Source organism: Oenanthe melanoleuca, chromosome 5 (genome assembly GCF_029582105.1).
Source record: "Oenanthe melanoleuca isolate GR-GAL-2019-014 chromosome 5, OMel1.0, whole genome shotgun sequence".
Classification (NCBI taxonomy): Eukaryota; Metazoa; Chordata; class Aves; order Passeriformes; family Muscicapidae; genus Oenanthe; species Oenanthe melanoleuca.
Window position 1 is genome coordinate 16,327,940 of NC_079339.1, and position 19,407 is coordinate 16,347,346.

The following is a 19,407-nucleotide window of genomic DNA, read 5'->3' on the forward strand; positions in this document are numbered from 1 at the left end:
CAATTGCTTCAGCAAAAAATTTAAGATAATCTTTGAACAAAGTCTCTACACAAATGGTTTGTCTGCTACATACAGGAATGGACTACATCCTTTAATTGGCATGGGTCAGTCTACTGATATTTATGGTGTTTATTCTGCATGATAGATGCAGGGTTAAATACCTGAACCAACTATGGTCTCAGTCAATCTACTCAAGGATTTATGTCCCATTACTGCTAGAGCTGCTCTGATGACATACTGGTTCTCTTTCCAAGAGGAAAGAAAAAAAGAATTAAAAGCCTTCCAGGTAGGATTCTGGAATGTGAAATACAAACCAATATAAAATGGAGTTAGAAGTCTTTTCACCTGGTGTTTCCCTTGCCTTTCAGGGTAACTCCTACTGCTTGTCCTTCCCCAAAAAAATGAGCCTCAAGGCTGACAACAGCTGAGGATGCCCGTGCCTTCTACCACTCCCACATGTGGTGTAAGGACACATCTTTCTAGCTGGGGATGCTGGGTCTGCCCCAAAGCTGTGGACTCTTGGAGCCTGTCTCAAAGCTTCTAACATCTTGGCATGATAACCTCAGGCTCAGAGGCAGTGGGAGTCCCTGAACAGGCAGGACTTTCAGGGTCTCTGCTGGGGAAAAAGCAAAGAGGACTCCTCAACAGCCTGCTACAAATACAGAGAGAGTTCAAAAGAAACCTAGACTTTGATATATCAGGAGTTCACTGAGATGAACTTTCTCTTATTTCAGAGAAAACACTTCAGCCAATCAACATATTTTGAAAAAACTAAGCTTTGGCAATGGAAGAGGAGATTCCCAGAAGCTTCTGTAGGGAAAGCAATGCCAAGTTAAACTGTGGTCAGTCTCCCCTCAAGTGCAAGGACAGTGCAATTACAGTGGAAACAGCAATAGCTGAACAGAAAGGGGTTTTACAGGCTAATTAATGACAGCAGCGTCACAGGTGGATGAGGACTGGAATGCTGTGCACATTTAGATGTCACATCTCCAGAAGCACTTCCCATCTAGGCAGTATGGTTATAGTCAAGTAAAATGAATGTAAAAAGCACTCCCTGAGTTCAGGTAGCTCTGGTCTGGGCTCATGAGGGACATTTATTGCTGTGTGACCAAGCCAGCACACAAGGGTGGTAGACTGTCTATGTCTACATGTTTGCACACACAGGGCTGTGGGTAGAACACGTTGGGTACAATAGAGGTTTGAGCCAGACTGCTGTAAAACAAATCAGAAGTAGGGTGGAAGAAAAAAGGCCAATTATTTTAATAGCTTGCCCAAATGCCTCAATTGATCATACTAACTTTAGAAAGCAAAAGGCACTATGCACACTTGACAGGTTTGCTCCTCTGACAGGTACATCATGTGCTCGTGATTCCCATTTGATTTCCTTCTTTAAGAATACCTCAAACTGTTTTCATTGTATGTGTGGTGGAAAGTGGAGGCAGAGAGTCATTCTCTGAAGGAAAACACAATTACCCAACTTCTGTAACTGCTCAAACAGATGACAAGTGAACAGGCTTTCAATGCTCCCCACCAGCTCAGAGTTTAAAACAAAACACTCTGCTTTATACATTCAGTAACAGATTCCTAACCCCAAACTCCCTCTAGCAGGAAGGAGCCAGGAGAAAAAAAAAAGCCCCTTTTATTTTGCCTGTATTTTTCATATTGCAAGGTGCTTTGTTACCTCATTGAACTCAGAAGAGAGACTTGCATACAGGATGCTGTGCTGTGCCAACTGGGTTGCTACAAGAATATGAACAAGGGTCACAGAGGCAGGGGCTAAGCGTGCGTTTGTGCACTCCTGGTCTTTGATGGGTGCCAATCATTCCTGCATTGTTCAATGCCTATGCATGTCACACACAGACACACACTTCTAATCAGCTCTCTTCCAGGGCTAAAAGCTGGCAAGCATGTGGGAATGCTCCAGGTTAAAGATAAACCACAATGAGGATGAGAGTGTGTAAGCGTGAATATACTCATTTAGACATCGAAACCTGCATGTTCAATAGCAAGTGAAAATACGAGCATGTACATGCTTTGGGGAGATTTAATTTCCTCTATCCTTTCATCTTTCTTTTTGCCACGAGCACAAGGTCCTCTGGGTTATTTTCTTCTCACAGCAATATTCCAGCCAATCAGAAGAATAATAGATGAGTGTCAGCAAGTTAGCACAGTGCTCCTTAATAAGGGAGTCCTTGGAAGTTTGATGAATTCTTTAAAACCTTTTTCTTGGTACTTCTTTTTAATAAATGGAAATAATTTCCCTCCCATTTGCTATTTTTAATATAACCACCTCCAAAATCTTGTCAATATCCTACAGTATTTTAAATGTATTTCATAGAAGATATCCCATGGCCTTGTCTTTTTGTTCATTTGTACACAGTGGTAGAGGTACTCAGTGGGATTCAGCAGCAGCTGCAATCAATAGCAAAACTCCTAAACACTGCAGCTGGAAAACAATTAGGCCACTGCTGAATACATTAGGAAAAAATATTGATTTGGTAGAATTGAGGTGGTGTTGGTGAGTTTGGTTTTGTTAGTTTAAGGGAAACTGCCCTTGTTGTGATCAAAGCTTAACTTGAACCAACTTCAGTCCACTTCTGCCTCAGATTTAGCTTCTCCCTGATGCTGTTCTGATATTCTGGTAATGATTTCTGTAGACCAGTCCGCAGTCAGCAGGTGAGGACTGCTAGATCACCCAATATCACAGTCTGTTCTTTTAAAAGTCTGAAAAGAAGGTATTCCAAGAAGAAGCTGCTGTTCTCAAGTATTGCCTTCTTTAAATTCACTTGGGACACCCTAAATTTCTGCTTCTACAGACACCTTGCACAAGTGCATCTCTTTATGCCCTGGACAGAGATACGGGACTTCTCACAGATTTCAAGTGTGTGATTGAAATTCCCAGCTCCATGGATTTTCAGGCCACAGAGGCTGTTGCATTGATCTAATCAGAGCTAATGCATAGCACAGATCAGGAAACCAACTACTTCCTGCTTCAAGTCCAGCATCTGAAGTTGAAGTAGGTTTTTAGAAAAACACACTGCAGTGCAAGATGAAGTTTAATTATCTTTCAGGAGGAAAACTCACTAGAGCTTTGGGTGGCTTGTTCCAATTAGTAACTTCATCCAGTGGTTAAACAGGCCTAGTATTTCTACATGTAACCCACCTACAGCCTACAACTATTAGTTTCCAATCAGCTTTTTATACCCAAGACTGTAATATCCTCTGTTATCACGTGCCTATCCTCATCAGTACTTACAGACCATGATTAAGCTATGTCTTAGCCTTCTCTTTAATAAACTAAGTACCCTGAGTCTTATAAAACATGATCTCTGATTTTCTTACTCTCTCAGATATTTTCTAAATTGTGCCCAATTTCTAAACTATTTTCCTTGAAAAACAGGGATCTTAACCAGACATGCAGCATTTCAGCAGTTTTGGCAACAAACAATGACAGCTATTACATGACTTTCTGTAGCAAAAGAGGGAAAACAGAAAAAAGGAAGAAGTCACAACTGGAAAGGAATGAAGAATAAAAGGCTTAAAAAGAAATGAAAGAACAACTGAAAGAAAATGGAGAGGGAAGGAAATACTCTAAAATAGGATGTGTAGCAGAGAGATAAACTGAAGTAGAAGCTCAGGAAGAAGGAAGAGATGATGAACAGACCATGCAAAGCAGTAGTTATTTTCAAGTATGCTTCTGTAAGTTATCCTGTCAGTTCCAAGAGGAATTCAATTCTCCTACCTATCCTTCCACTCAATTATTTTAGGCAATCAAGGATCCCCAATAGTGATCACTGCAAGACCTTCTGTGGTTAAGAACACAGAGAATTGTGTGCAGAATTTTTTGGAAGCAGAGCCCATTAGCCTGCAAGACACCAAACCAACTGACAGCCTCCCCAAAACTCACTACCTGTGATACAGCTGAGCTCCAAAGCAATAGGACTGCTTTTATTTCCATCCCCTGCCCTGGAAATACCTGCCTTGCTTCAAGGCCAGCACTGGAGGACTCAGAAAAAACAAAAGGCACACGGAAACAAAGCACACATATGGAGCTCTGGGCTTCAGCCATCAGGCCTGGGACATCTGTGGCTTTCTGAGGATGGCTGCATGCTCAAGTAATTAGACCAAGGCCAGCTGTCCCCTTCTCATTCTTCACCCTTTATGCTCCGATTGCTTCTACTACCACTGACTGTCCAAACAATGATTTGTCTGATGGATCATCAGAGGAGGTTTTTTGTTGTTGTTTATTCTTTGGAAGGTGGAAGTGGAAGAGAATTGGTGAGACAGTAAAGAGAAGAAAGGACTCTTCTGAGCATATCTCATGAGACACCTCAGTGTTTCCAGATGATCTTTTGTCATATCAGTGGAAGGATATGCTTTAACCTTTGTATTCCGAAATTGTAAATTCAAAATGCTTGTACTGGTACTGAAAGTGCAACCATCAGTAGTGAACCTGGCTGCTCAGGAAACCTCACTGCTTTATAGACAACTCTGCTATTCTAGGCCTAATTTCCCTGTCAGTGATCCAGATGTAATTCAGGGAAATTAATGAACCATATTTCAATCTTAAGATGCTCCCTATAGCACACTGCTTTCTGAAATCTTTCCTGCCAATTTGTGCTAGAGCAAGCTAGAAGTACTGTGGGACACAGGTCTCCACATCAGCGGGGTTTCTGCTGAAGAAACCCAGAGAACTTTTACCGGTTGAGGGAAAGCAGGAATGAGAACAGAACCAACCCTTTTCCCTCAACTGTGAAATTACATATGTAGCTTTGCCCCAAAGCCAGGATCCCAGGCAGGCCCAAGCTGGACTGGAAAAGGAACACTGCTCTCCAGCCTGTGCTTAGCAATCAGGGCATGACAAAGCAAAAGGCTGCGTGTGCACTGAGCAGCCCCATCCCTTGACAGGGCAGCGAGTGCCTGGGTGATACATTTACTGCAGCCTGTGCTGCATCGTGCCTGCCCGTGTACCATCTCCATAGCAGCAGTTCTGCTAATTGAGACCAGCTGCTTCAATTCCAAATTCTTCTCTCCAGAAATATCGATACTACAACGTTATGATTAGAAAGCACTTTACCAAATGCCTCTCAATTCTGCTCAGCTCAGATGAAGAGCAGCTGCAGAGAGAAGGGACTGTTCCCTGAACATACAGAATAAAACACTGCAAAAACACTGGAGAAATGAAGGCTACAAGAAGCAAGTCAAAACAGAATAATGATGACAAAGAAAGCAGCCTGCTGTATATGCTTCTGCCTGTCACTTTAGATGTTGAAAGAACCGTGAGCAGACTTTTTCCTTATGCTCTAGGATAAATGGCCATAGCACTGCACTGTTACAGCTTCATGTGGCAGGTGTGCACGTTTGTCAGATCCAGCTTTTCTGTACAAGGAGGGATTAAAGCAAAATCCATCAATCTGGGCCTGGCTTGGAAGAGTAGCTGTGGTTTTGAATCATTTGGCTCTAGGGTTTGTTCTGCACAGCCCACTGGCAAAGAAACTGATAAGCTGGTGGGAAGACTTGCAAAGTAGGAATGCCACCACACCATGATGACTTGGCCTCACTGTTGGCCATCTCCCTGTGGCTGCTGGCTCCACACAGCAAGCTGTCAGCTGGATGCTTCACAGTGGTCACACTGGGATTGCCAAATGCTGCAAGCACTTTTCCCCTTCCAGCCAGACTGGAGTAAACTGGCTAACAGTATTCTAAATTCACTTAGAAGTCTCAGGCCCTGTCTGTGACCACCAGGCAGAGGGCTTTCCTGAAAAGACATCTGGTTACTGAATTTATGTAAGAATTGGGCAAACCACTTCAATCCCATCTGTTATTCCAACCTCCTGAGTACAGAGAACAGAATCCTTGAAAGAGAAAATCTCACAAAAAAGGGTCTGAAAATGAGAAGCATGATGCAACGTGTAATTTCCTCCTGAGAAAGATGCTGTACAATCTTACAGAAAACATGGCACGCTCCAGCATGTGGCTGTGTAAACAAGGGCCTAACACACCATTTCACTACTCAGATTTCATACTACAACCGAGGTAATGCAACACAGCTAAAGCAGAGAGATTGCTTTGCTATGCTAAGTGATTTGACTCCTACTCTGAAAAGCAGTGAGGTAAATCAAGTGTTTTATGTAAATACTAGACAGTTTCTCTCACCAAACAAAATGCTCAAGTTTTTTTGTTTTTTAATCCTATTATTTTGCTCCAGGATATATTCAGTGCTTAGTGTCCATTCAGATTTTACCATTTACACAGTTTTCTTACCTATTTCACTTTCTAACTTTTGATCTATATTAGAAGTCTGTTTGAATCCACAAGACTGCAGAAGAGGGAATACATCAATGAAATTCCAGAAAGGTAAAGTCTGAACATGTTACAATTGAGTATAGACTTTCAAAATCCTTGTCTGAAAAAAATAGAAATTTACATTTTTTGTGTAACATTCACTGACTGCATACTAGCTTATACTCCATTTTCTTTCTGCTCTGAGTAAGGTTGCTATACTTACTTGTGCCGGGAAACAGATGACACAGAAGTCCATATGGGAAACAGGAGTGTAAAGATGAGCTTAAATAGAGAAGCTCTGTGTGCTTATATAGGGAAGTCACCTCAATAAACTCAACACTGCATGCAAACCTGTTAGCGTAATTTGCAGGTGACAGCATGACGGAATTCTGTTGATTGCAGCGCAGTTGTGTTCCTTCCCATCAAGCTGAATATAGCCTCTCTAGTCACCAAATCACATGAATAAACTGCTATGCATACATTTATTTTATTTTTAGGTTTCCAAGATCAATCAATGACATTCATGTGAGGAGAATCACAAGGCTAGGTAAAAAACAAACTAAGCTCTTCTGAGCACTAACAGTCATTGGGACCATAGGGACACTTTGATGTTTTCCAGCGGCACAGCTCTGTGGATTGCAAACTGAATTACAACAGCTTTAAGCAGTCATGGACCTTGACACATCAGATCATGGAGAACCCATGCAGCAGAGCAAGCAGTAGGAGTATTCAAGTAACAGATCCACCAGCCCCTGTTAAATCTCTTCATACTGACATTTGTACACCTCAGCCTGCAATGTACCACAATGACACTGGTGTAGTGCTGAAAGTCAGGTGCCCAACATATACTGGCCCCAACAGAGAAGCACCAACTCTGCTGACTGTTTATTTTGTGCACAAAGCACAGGCATACTCCCACTTAATTTCAGCTGCCCTCGCCTCCCCCATAACTAAATTATTGTTATTGTGCTCCACATAATCCTAGTACTGACAGGGATGTTTGTTATACATAATTAAAGATATTAATTTTGCATGGAACAGAAGACACAGAGCCAGGAACTTAATTTTTTTTTTTTTTTTTAAATCTTCCATTAGAAAATTACCTTCATTAGCACCGACTCACTGAGCTTCTCTCTGTTGACAATTTTTATCGCGACCTTCTGACACGTGACACAGTGAACCCCCAACTTCACAAGCCCTGCAGGAGAAACAAAGCAAAATAGAAAGGAAGAATGGGTTAGAGGTTGAGGTTAGTTGTTGAAGTTTTTCCTTTTAGAACACCATCCAGCTGTTGGCAGCTTATATGCAAACAAATTCCCATTAGTACCTCCTCCAGCCAGAAAAGGTCTTGTGAGTAAAGAAGACCCTTCAACCCACATTGTGACCATTTGGCAGTGAAGCCACCAACATCACTGATGCTCCTGCAGATTCTGCCACTGAAACTGTGGTTTTGTTGAAGCACTGCAGCCCAGCTCTCATCAGTCAAAATGTGCTCTACCAGTAAGAAGTTCTGGCAATTGAACCGCACTGGACTAAGAGCTTTTGCTGACACCTGACATCAACAAAAGCTTCGAAATCAACAAAACTAATGGTCAAATGTTTGCAGTGTAGACATGGCTTTTACATTTCTCTTGCTCCTTCCAAAGTTCTCATGATCACATTAAAAAGACAATTATGGCATCCCTTGTTTTAATGTACCCTGCTGGATAAAGTTAATATTGTGATGAATTCCACTGTAGTGTGGAGGAACATCAGCATATGCTGCTACAATTCTAAGTTCTTATTTGTTATTATTTACTATATTCTTATCCTCAAATAAGACAGAGTGCTCTTAACTGATTATATTGGCAAAAGAATATTGATATCCCTGACAGGACTAGGATGTCCTAACTATCATCAAAATATGGAACACCAAGCCTTAAAAAGAGGTAAGTAACATACATGATCCATTATCTTCTGCAAAATTTTCATCTAAGTCTGGTGACTTACATGAAGGTACATTGAGATACCTCCCACAAAATGGTCCCTTGAGCTCTCAACTCTACTGCCATTAAGAAAATTTGTAGCTGGAAAAGCTGTACTTCATAGGTTATTCAAGTGAGACCTTGTTTGCTTCAGGTTTTATTCTTGTCTAACATGCACATACAGCACAACACCTGATGGGCTGGATACCATCCCACTCCACACACTACATGCCAAATTGCCATTTAGGTTAATTCAGTTATAACTGAACTGAAAAAGAAATGGCACCTCCCCAGTGTCACTAAGACTGCTGTGTTTGCAGAGCATTTATAAACAATGACATCAAACAATAGAAAAAAGAACTAACTTCATTCCCAGCTCCTAGGCTACGTTGCAGTTGAGAAGCCAACCCCATCCCCTAATGCAAACCATGAAGCCAAACACATTGCTTTATGTGGAATTTGAACACAATGGATATTCAGCCCAGTGAAACACTGAACACAGACTTCACACGTCTCACTGAGGGACAAATGGATTATTGCCTTACTACAAACTGGGCCCAGTTAAGTGAACTGGTTTCATCAGGGACTTCAGCAATCTTCCTGTCCATCCTTTTGCTACACAGGTAATCATAAATTTGGAATTATTAATCACTGGCTATTATGTGGAGACATAAACTCTCAACTTGCTTCCAGTCACATCTCTTTTATGGCATGCTCAAGTGTTCTGGATATTTCTAGTCCCATAATTTCTCAGTCTCATCTGGTTAAATGCTGACATCCTCACTTTCAGCCACGACATAAACAAGTCACAAAAATTAAGAATGCAGTGCACTAACAAATCCATTTGAAACTGTGCATAGCAATAGCATGTTCTTGGCCCAAAGCAACCGAGAAGCAGAGCTGGCAAGATGCTGTGATGTCCAACCACACTCCCTTTTCTGTCTGAAATTTTCTATTTAATCTGTAATATTAACCAAAGCACTTCTGGCTGTATGTTCACTGTTCAGAGCACCTGCAGCCTCATTATGCTTCTTCCCTTTGGCTTTGTAGTGTGCTTGGATAGAGGCTACTTGGCACCACCCTGTTGAAAGCATGCACTGTTTCAATCTGTGCCGATTGCTTCCTTCCTGCTTCTAGGACACACCAAAGCCTTACATCACTCTTGCAGCACAACGACAGCACTTTTTACATTGCTCTTAATTACACTTTCAAATCTCAGCAGAACTTCTAGCTCAGTCCTTTATATCTAGACTCTCAATATCTGTGTCACCGTGTTGTGCTGTAAAGTGGCACAGACCAATTATTTTCAGAGGTCATCGTTGACATAAACGTGAGAAACAACTGCTCTCTAACTGGTTATTCACTAGTGATATACCAGATTTCTGATATCTCACACTTCAGGATTTGATTTAAAATCTTGTTGCTCCCAAAGCAAGTAATCTGCCCAACTGAATGTGGCCATTTTCTGAAGCATTTTTCTTCTGACCTCCCTGAAGCACCCTATCATTGAGCCCTAAAAGGCTTTAACCATGAACTTCTGGGACACCATCGTGCTGGGTATCTTCACAGTATCCTCTGTCTTTGGAGAAATTAACCTACCACAGAAAGTCAAAATGTAAGATTAAACCATTCTTTTAACTCCAATAAAAAGTTAACCAACTGTTAGAAGACACCAAACACTAGGCAAAAATAAAATTGGTGCTGAACCACACTGATTTTATATTGAATTAATTTTATTGACATCAAGAAAGCATTCTTGATTTACAACATGGTATCAAAAGACAGAATGAGAAAATGTACGTGAGATTTAATGCATCTTTCCTCTTTTCCTGATTTGCATTTTAAAAATCAAGAAAAGAAATGCACTGTCATTGCTGTCTGTTTTGTGGAGACAGAAATTTTAGACAACCCTCTGAACAGCCCAAGACGGCACTTTCCACTGTACTAAATTCACTGAATGTAATTTTAGGATAAAAATAAAACATGTCGCTATGCCTTGCTTCCTCCCTTCTCCCCTGGCCACTTCCCTTTGACATTTGCATGCCAGCCTAAGCAAAAAAAAAAAATAAATTTAAAAATCCCTCTTGTTAAGTCCATCTGCAGGATAACACCCTCCTCTCCTGCTACTATGAAGAAAGCCTAATTGGGCCGAGGCAGGAAGTGATTGTCCTCAGGACTTCTGTTTCTGTCCTGTAATTGCAGTCAATTGTGTAACTACTGAGAGATGACTTAAATGCGGATTTGAGATCCTGTGGACTTCTGATTCTTAAGGACCCCTTTCACTGACACAAACCATTCAAGATGTATTATTTATCTACATAATAACAGACCTTAGAGAGAAGCAACTATGTGAATAAACTGGAAGGAAGTGGCAGAACTGCCTGCTTGGAAACAAGTGCCCAAGGTGTGTTTACAGGTTTGTGGAAGAGATGATGCATCTTCCATTTTTTCCCTCTTCTGTATATGCAGCTGTATGAGCACTTCAGAACCATATAAATCCTCCTCCAATAGAAATATGTCGATAACTTAGGTACTTATTTGTAAAGCTTATCTACACACTCAAGCCAGCACAGGTACGTGTGTCTTCTGCAAAGGAAAACAAACACAGCTGCTGCTGCTGCAAGGATATTTTGCACTGGCTTGGCTTACAACAAGTCTGCCAGACAACAAACAGAGCTTGAACTTGTCCACTTCATGAATAATTAACCCCTCAACTGCAGGCAAGTAACCTTTGTGACTGCTAAAGTTAACTCTGCTCTGTCCTGACAGAAAATCTAAGATGCTGTGGGAATCGACTGTTTGAAGTTTCCCTCAACCACCCACACGGCTGTCACATGCACACTGCTTCAGGCACACCTCAGATCTCCATCTATAGGTCATTCCTGGGGACTCTGGACACTGGTATCCTGGGGCTTTCAAATCAGTTGTTGCATCCAATGAACTGCAAACATTGGGCTGCTTTTGACCTTACCCAATGAACGGCATCAGAACCAGCCCTATAATATCAGTTTGGGGAGTAAAGAAGAAAACATGAACAAACTGGAAAGCAAGGGGATATGTCAGTTAACACTGTCTTTTCATCCTAATTAAAAGCCACAATTTGGAACCCAATGAGCATGAGAAACCTCAGATGACATGAAGATGCCACTGAAGGAAGAACAGCAAAAGGAAATATACAAGCCTGACACAGCCCAATGCAGCAGTGACCTGCTAATAACCATACCTGTGCATTTTTTGCTGGCAAACTCCCACTCTGTGGATGCTTACAGATATACAGATAGTTTTTGAAAAGAACAGGAGTTATGTGATGAGCAAGGGACAGATTAAATCAACTGGAAAAGTGGACAGCCCATCCTGAAGCAGTTCAGAAAGAAGATTCTTCTTTTATCCAAGAAGAATGTTCTGTGGGAATGGAGAAACAAAAGTTTCCCTCCAGCTGAGGCAATATATTCACTGTGAATCCATGACCACAGCAAGTGGCCAACATTGTAACTGGCAATCACCTTCAGGACTTTTGAGCCAAGGACAAGACTTCAGAAGAGACTCATTTAGTTTTGCCTTGCATTTTGTGTAGCTATTTTCTCTAGCAGAGACTGAATAAAGCATTAAGAGTTTGGAGCTAGTGCTATTTGATATGCACTTTACAGTTGTGTAAATAGTAGCATCTTACTAATGATCCTGTTATCAAAACTCGGTGTTAGAAAAAGAAACATTTTAGGAACAAGAAAGAATGTTTTCAGTACTATCCAAATCTGAAGTCTGCCAAAGACACCAATCTGAAACAAATTATCATTTTGAGCCAGAAATAGAGCGTAATAAATAATAAAACACCACTGTTGTTTAAATACAGCACTTATGGTATATTCATTGCCAATAACATTCCCAGTCTTTCAGAAATGTTAAACACAACTAACTTGTTATCCTGATTTTTAACCATGAGGCAAACAACTAATAAGAAGTAAAGGTACATTTGCTATATTTAACACATTTGATTTTTCCCCACTGGCTTTTGTTTTTTTTAAAAATAAAACCAACCTAAAATAAATTTTTGCAGTTGAAAAACTAAACACTGATTTCAGAAGATCATCTGCACACACACGTTCCTTGCTCTTCACATCAGAGCACACTGTCAAAAACCTTAAAAAATCCAAGCATAAAGCCCTGGTCTGGCCAGAAGTGTCTATTTTGGCTGGATGAGCAATTAAAAGGATGTCTAAAGAGAAATATCACTCCTCTTTTAATTTGAGTTAGCTAATTGCCAATTAATTCAAGTCAGTGAATGCTCTACAAACGTTAATCTAGGCACTGCAAAACACAAACATTTGTGGTTTACTTCAGGGCTCAAGTACTGGCAACAAACTATCTGGATTAGAAGAGGAACAAAAGTTCTAGGCTGACAAATTCAAGTACACTGTTCTTCAAAAAGATTGATGTGTATTTATTATTGCTGCACATGAACTTTGTACACACACTCTTTAGTACAAATAATTTAATTTATCCCTACAAATTGGAGGTTGCTATTCTAAACCTTAAAAGAATTTATGGTGCTCATTCCTGAAAACTACATGTTATAACATTGGCAAGACCTGCAAAACCTCGAGGATGCCAGTCCAGAAAATCAACTCTTACAGCAATCAAAAGCGCTAATACACCTCAAGCGGAGTAGAGGACAATCTTAAAATGTAATATTCCTCCTCTTTATTCTCCACAGTTATCTTCACAAACACTGCAGTTTCAATTAGGGTTAAATCAGCTCAGTTACAGTGTCTAACTCTGCTGACTGCAGTGAAGTTGCTTTAGATCTGCAACAGTGGAAAATGGATTAAAATTTGGCCCACAGCAACATGATTTCCATAGCCGTAAAATAAGGATAATAACACTTACTTACTTACCTTGCAAGGGTTGTAGAAGGATTAACTGATTAATCCTTACAAAGAATGTTGGAAAGGGATATAAATCCTACCCAAGTTTTATATATTACAACCAGGAAAACTGCATTCTAAATACAATCTGGAAAGAAACCTCTAGATAATTTCTTATTATTAGCTTCCATTTCACATCCCTATTCTTTTAGAGCACAGATTTCTGGTCTCCAATGATGCACATCTTGTACTACTCTTAGCTGCACTGGAAAGAACTTTGTTACTGAGCATCCTACTTACAGAAACCCATAATTGCCCTTAATTACTCAGTCTTCTCATTGAAGAGATGTTTATTTTTCTATAGCAATTGTTATCTCTAATTATTGCATTTAAAATAAACAGAGACTTATATCAAGTGACACACAAATTACATGGTATCAATTTATAATTGCATAATGGAAAAAGGAGGTATAGGAGAAATCTAGAAATCTAAAAGGATGAGGATGGAGCTACCCAAGTTGATAATGAAATATTTAGACCACAGGCTCTTCTACAGAGATATTCTAGTGCTAAAAGGCTGTTCTGAGGGCTCATGCATTAATTGTTTTTAAGCTGTATAAACTGTAATTATGGTAGAACTGAAGCCAGAGTTCAAATGCTCAGGAGGAGCATGGAAGGAGAGGTTCATCAGTGCTGAGATCCCCATGCCTCAACTCAGAGCACAGGAGAGCTGCACACTAAATTGCCACAGCCCAGATTTACTGACCTGAGCTACGAGTGTCTGCTGGCTCAGCCAGCCAGAGGGACTCACTCCTAAGCTGAGAGACAGGGGAGAACAACACACCAGCTCAGATGTGACTGGAGCCACATGCCTGATATTAAGGAACAAGAGACACAAACACATACAGATATATATATACACACACAGCAGCTCAGCAGGAGCAGGTTTTACACTGGATGCCTCAGAGATTATGGTAGGATCATCCCCCAAGCTCAGCAGGATCAAAACACACAGAACCAACATCACCTCTATTGATTGCTATCTTGGTCTCCTTCTTGCAATATTTCATAAATCAATACTCCTCAGAAAACCTTTATGCCCCCTGAATATAGCAAAGAATGTGAGTGTTGAGCCCTTTCGAAGTGATCTTTCCCATCTCACCAGGCACACCCACACATCTAAACAGGCCCCCTTAGGGCACCAGGACATGAACCTTCATTGGCACACTGATACTGCTTTTGCAAAATTCCACTATTCCATCAGCAAATTCTAACAAACTCTTGAAGTCCTCTGGGATCTATCAGCAGCTTGTGATGTCTATGGGCTGAGTTCCTGTTTCAGATCAAGTCTTTGTTCCTGAATTAAAACACTTGGGAGAAAAAGCTTTGCTGCCACAGGAGAAGTGCAGACTTCAGCTCCCAATGTGGACATCTGAAGTGTCAGAGCAGCACCCCCACCCCCATAATACAGGGAAGGAGAAAAGTGGTTTCATTGTTTTCAAATTCGAAACACAAATTAAAATACAATGGATCTTTCCACTGAGGCATAAGGAAAAAAAGCCCAGCTCTTTTCACATCTCTGGATGGATATTGGGAAAACTCTGCTTTCACTCACAACTTTCCTAGTCAGAAGCCTTTTTTCCCCTCCCTTTCCAAGAGCTGTGTATCTCCTTGTAAAGCTCTTCTTGAGGAATGATGAGAGCCATGTTCCCCTTCAGACCTCATTAATCCTTTTTCAGAAGATGACCAAATACAGCCATTTTCAGGTATAGAAGGAAGCCAGCAGAAGTCTGTCTATCCTGCCTATGATATCTTATGGAAAACATGTTGCTGTAATTAGGTAACATCTGGGTAATGAGCCACAACATCCCCACTTGGTCCAGTGATCTATTGAGAAGCACTGATGCACTTATAAGGAGGGAACAGTGAGCAGCAGAGAAAGAGAGGGTGAGGAAGGAGGAGGGGAAACAGCAGATAAACAAATCTTCACATGTACTTTTAGCTGATGTTAATCCCATTTTCTATGCTAATTTCTTACATCTCCCCTTCTTTACCACACCTTTCCAGGCTCCATCAGGAAGTCCTCACACCCTTTTGACCCTCCTATCAGCCAAGATTGTTTCAGCTAGGTTATATGTATATTAAAAACCTAATTAAAAAGGGGAGTTACCACGGAAAACCTTTATACAGCAGACAGAGGTCATGCTCTTCACACGATTAGGCTCACCACAGAACACTTCATCTACCCAGCTCAATGCTGATGCAGCTTACTGTGCACTTTGACATCTCTTAATCACCCTCTGACAGATTCCTAACAGGATTTTCACTGAGTGCTGATATGGTGCCCTTCAGTAAGGGCTCAAGAATTGATTGGATTAACCACACTTGCACCCATGCCTTGGACAAGGGGCCAAACAGCAAGCCACAGGCACAGGCAGCTCCCAGGAATTCCAGAAGGAATTGCTGATAGCAGTGGGGTATGGCCCATACACAGGCAGAGGAGAAATGCATTGGATAGTTGCTGCATACATTGTTCTACAGATACTGCTGTCTCTCCAAGGACAAATTGCTCTGTATCCAGTAGAACTAACAGAAGCTGACCATTTGCAGATCCAGACCCTGAATTTAACTTCATTATCCCCCACAAAACTCTGGATCCTCCTCCAGTCCCAATTCACCACATCTATGGACACTCTACCTCCCCTCTCCTCCAGTGTCATAACCCCTGAAACTCCCTCCCACACCTCTATGCCCACTGACTCTAGTTCCTTATGCCTCCTCCGGTAATGCCCTCCACAGCCTTACCCATTTGTCCTGCAGTTGACTACCAGCTGCACAGTTTCCTTCTGTGTACCTTATTCTCTCCTTTCTCCTGTGTATAAGACAACAGATGCTGTGGCCAGTGCAGACATGCGAGAACACGGTCACTGCAAAAAGTGTAGGAAACAGCACATCTTCTAAATTATACTGGATATGAGAAACTCCAAGCCTCTGGTTTAGAACAATGGGAAGAAAGACCATCTGGAAACTGAATTCTGATTTGCAAACAGGAAAGTCACAGCAAAAGAGTTACAGAATAAAAGGTAAGAAAAATGAGACTATTATAATTTTAATGAACAGAAACAGGCATATTAAAAAAACCCAAACTGAACAAACTTTTAAAAGTGTTTCCTTTAATTTGAGAATAATGGCTAAGGTCACAGCGTGGAGCTAAAAGGATTTATTGACTCCTACACCAAGAAGAACAGGAGCTGTCTGCTCATGTAGTACAAAGTACACTACAGCTGGTTCACTGTGTTCCCTACAAAGCAAGGAAAGCAGGGCATTGTATTCAAAACATTAAAAAGTTCAAGCACCTCATTAATTTTAGGTACGAGAAACAATGCAATACCTACAGAGCACGGTCAGCTGTGCCTCCACAACAAAAAGAAAGAAAATAAAGTGAATTTTATTTCCTTACAAAAGGAAGGTGGTTGGATAAACTGGGACATTACAACCACCTTCTGATACCCAGTTTCATCACATGGAATTCATATCACAGTGGCTGAGGCTAAGTATGTCCTGAAATATGACATCAATTTCAAACTCAGGCAGGAACCAGTGATTATAAAAGGATGAGACCTGTGCTGTCAAAATACATCTTTGTGTCATACTTCTGCTCCAGGATTTCTATGCAACAACTCCAGCCTGGACTGCTGGAAGATCTCACAGTGAATTTTTCTCTTCTGGAACGATTCCATGGGTCTGATCTAAAGCCTTTTGAAGTCAATGCAAAGACTCATCTGTTTTAGGAAATTGAGGATCAGTTTCTTCAGCAGCAGCTTAGAGCTGTACAAACCTGGCTTATTCTAATAGCTGCGACTGCAGAGAACGACACTCAAGTGCTAAAGGTCTGCCTGTAGAAGACCTTATTCCAGACCAGCTGCTCTCAAGGGTTACCAAAGTGTACAACTCCCTGTATGTGTTAACTATCACTCAGGTAGAACAAATCTGCAGGCACTTTAATCTTCAGCACCTTTTACTGCACCACTTCCCTACACAGGAAAGGGCTCTGCCTTTAATCGGACTGTTATTTTATTACTATCAGAATTAAATGCTTAAATTAGGTTCCCCACAAACACTAGTTCAAGACCAGAGCCATAATAAAGAAAAGAGCAGATGAATTTTCTAAAAGTCAACCAAGTCCCATGCCCTATGCTTTTTCTCTGATTGCTTTCTATTCTATTAATGATTTTATTTCTTGGCCCCATACATTTACCAAGAAGGATCAGAAAACTAAGAGAGGTTCTACCAAAAAATTCACCTTAAGAAGAAGGACAAGTTTTAAGCCTGGACAAGTACATAGAAATAAGCTAACAACTAATAAGCAGCTTGTCCCTATAGGCTACAAACCTGAGCAAAAGTTAAAACATCGTCCCTCAAAAACCACACTCCCACGTGAGGACCCAGTTTTCCCCACTTATACATTACTGTGACCCCATTGGCTTCCCTGGAATTATTCCCAGCTCCCTGTGACCGAGAACAGGCACAGCAGCCCTCCCAGCCTCTCCAAGGAGGTGACACAACACAGCACAGGCTACAAACAATGGCCACAGAGGAGCTCAGTGTTGACTCAGAGTCGCTCATGCTCAGAAGAGAAGCAGCTCAGAAATAATTGAGACTGCTGTGCCTGTTCAGTGTCCCAACATACACAGGGGATAAACATGCTAAAATAATACAGTACTGCCCAGCAATAATGGCATTAGACAAATCACGTATCACTTCCTGAAAAGCCTCTGGCCTTAAGGGATACTGCCTGTGCAGAGCACAGAAAATACTCTTTTGTGCTTCTGAACATTACATGCACTTTAGTTCTATGGCTTTGTATTATGAACTCCTAAGCAACTAGAAACTGCTATGATATTCTTCACTCCTACTGCAGGGTCAGGTCACCTGTACATTAAGGCCACGACCGAGTTGCACACAGTTGGGTATGAAGGGTTTCTCCCTGAACATAGAAAATCAGCAACTGAATAACCTATACACCTGGTAGGAAAGGTATCCACAGCAACACTATCTGAGTGTGACCCTCTGTGCTTAAAACCAAAAGTTAGAGGTTACAGTCCAAATTTTATTAGGGTGATAATTAAAAAAAACCCAAAAACCTTGTCACCCAGAATGGAAAAAGACTTTTAGAAGAGAATCAGGAAATCTAACAAAGGCTGAATATAGAAAAGCCTCAGTACAGCAGCCTAATTCTGGTACCTCAATACACAAACCAATGAGCCTGGTTTAGTCAGATGGACACACAAAACCAGTTTGGGAAACACAGTGAGCTGCAGTGACCTGTGAAATGTCACAAAATGGAGGAACAGCTCTGCCATATGCACAGGATCTGCTTCCTGAGTTCCAGCCAGGTCAGTGAGGCTTCCTGCACAATCAGACTGGCTACACACATTAGAAACAGAATTGCATGAAGGCGTGCGGGTACTGTGAGCTCTGCCAACAGCAGAGGGTGCAGCGCACAGTCCCACAGGTTTCAGCTGCAGAAGGACCTGGTCTAAGTTTCCTGAGGGACCATTTTTGCTTGCACATACAAGATTTTAACTCTTCCTTTCTATTTCACAGGAATACAAGCCTCTACAAGCTCCAGAAGATAAAGAAACACAGAAAGAAAAGCTTACTTCTTAGAGAGGGAAGCTAACTTCCCTTCTGAGAAACAGCAAAGGTGCTCCCCTCAGGTCATATTAAAGGGAATTAAGGAAAATCTGTGGCTTTTGTGTGATTACAAGTTGTTAAATACAATGCAGAATCCCTCCTCCCAGAGCATCAACTCTAAATCCCACTAATAACTACATGAAGAAGCCTAAATAAAGGTTATTTTGAAAACCTTGTCTCTCTTTGCAATGTATTCTTTGAAAATCTTCCTCTTCAGCTCTATGTGAGTGTTGTTGTGAACAGTACATAATGCTGAACTGGGAAGAGAAGGTGCCTTCTGAAACCACAGAGGCAACCAGGTGAGTGACTATGAGAGCAGGAGCATTCAGACTGCACTTGGTGGCAGTGCACTGGAAACAGCATACAGAAAATCAGGGCAGCAGATGTCCAGGTATTTAGCAACAGAGTTAAAGAAACAAATGAGGCCTTCTCTAAGCATGCTGTTCTGATTCGTGCTAGCAGTCTATAATTCACTGCTGAGGAGGAAAAAATACTCCTAGAATTTGTTGTTAGTTACATACCATGGAATTATGCTGTGAGGGACATCTAGAGATGATCAAGTCAAAGCCCCTGCTCAACCAGGGACAGCTAGAGAAAGC

The 19,407-nt window shown here is 41.2% G+C and overlaps 1 protein-coding gene across 1 annotated transcript in view; it reads right to left on the minus strand.

Moving 5' to 3' along the window:
- BRSK2 (BR serine/threonine kinase 2) overlaps window positions 1–19,407 on the minus strand; it is a 302,815-nt gene that overhangs the window by 144,670 nt on the left and 138,738 nt on the right. The window contains 1 exon segment of the mRNA XM_056493648.1: window positions 7,389–7,483. Coding sequence (XP_056349623.1) covers window positions 7,389–7,483 — 95 coding nt within the window.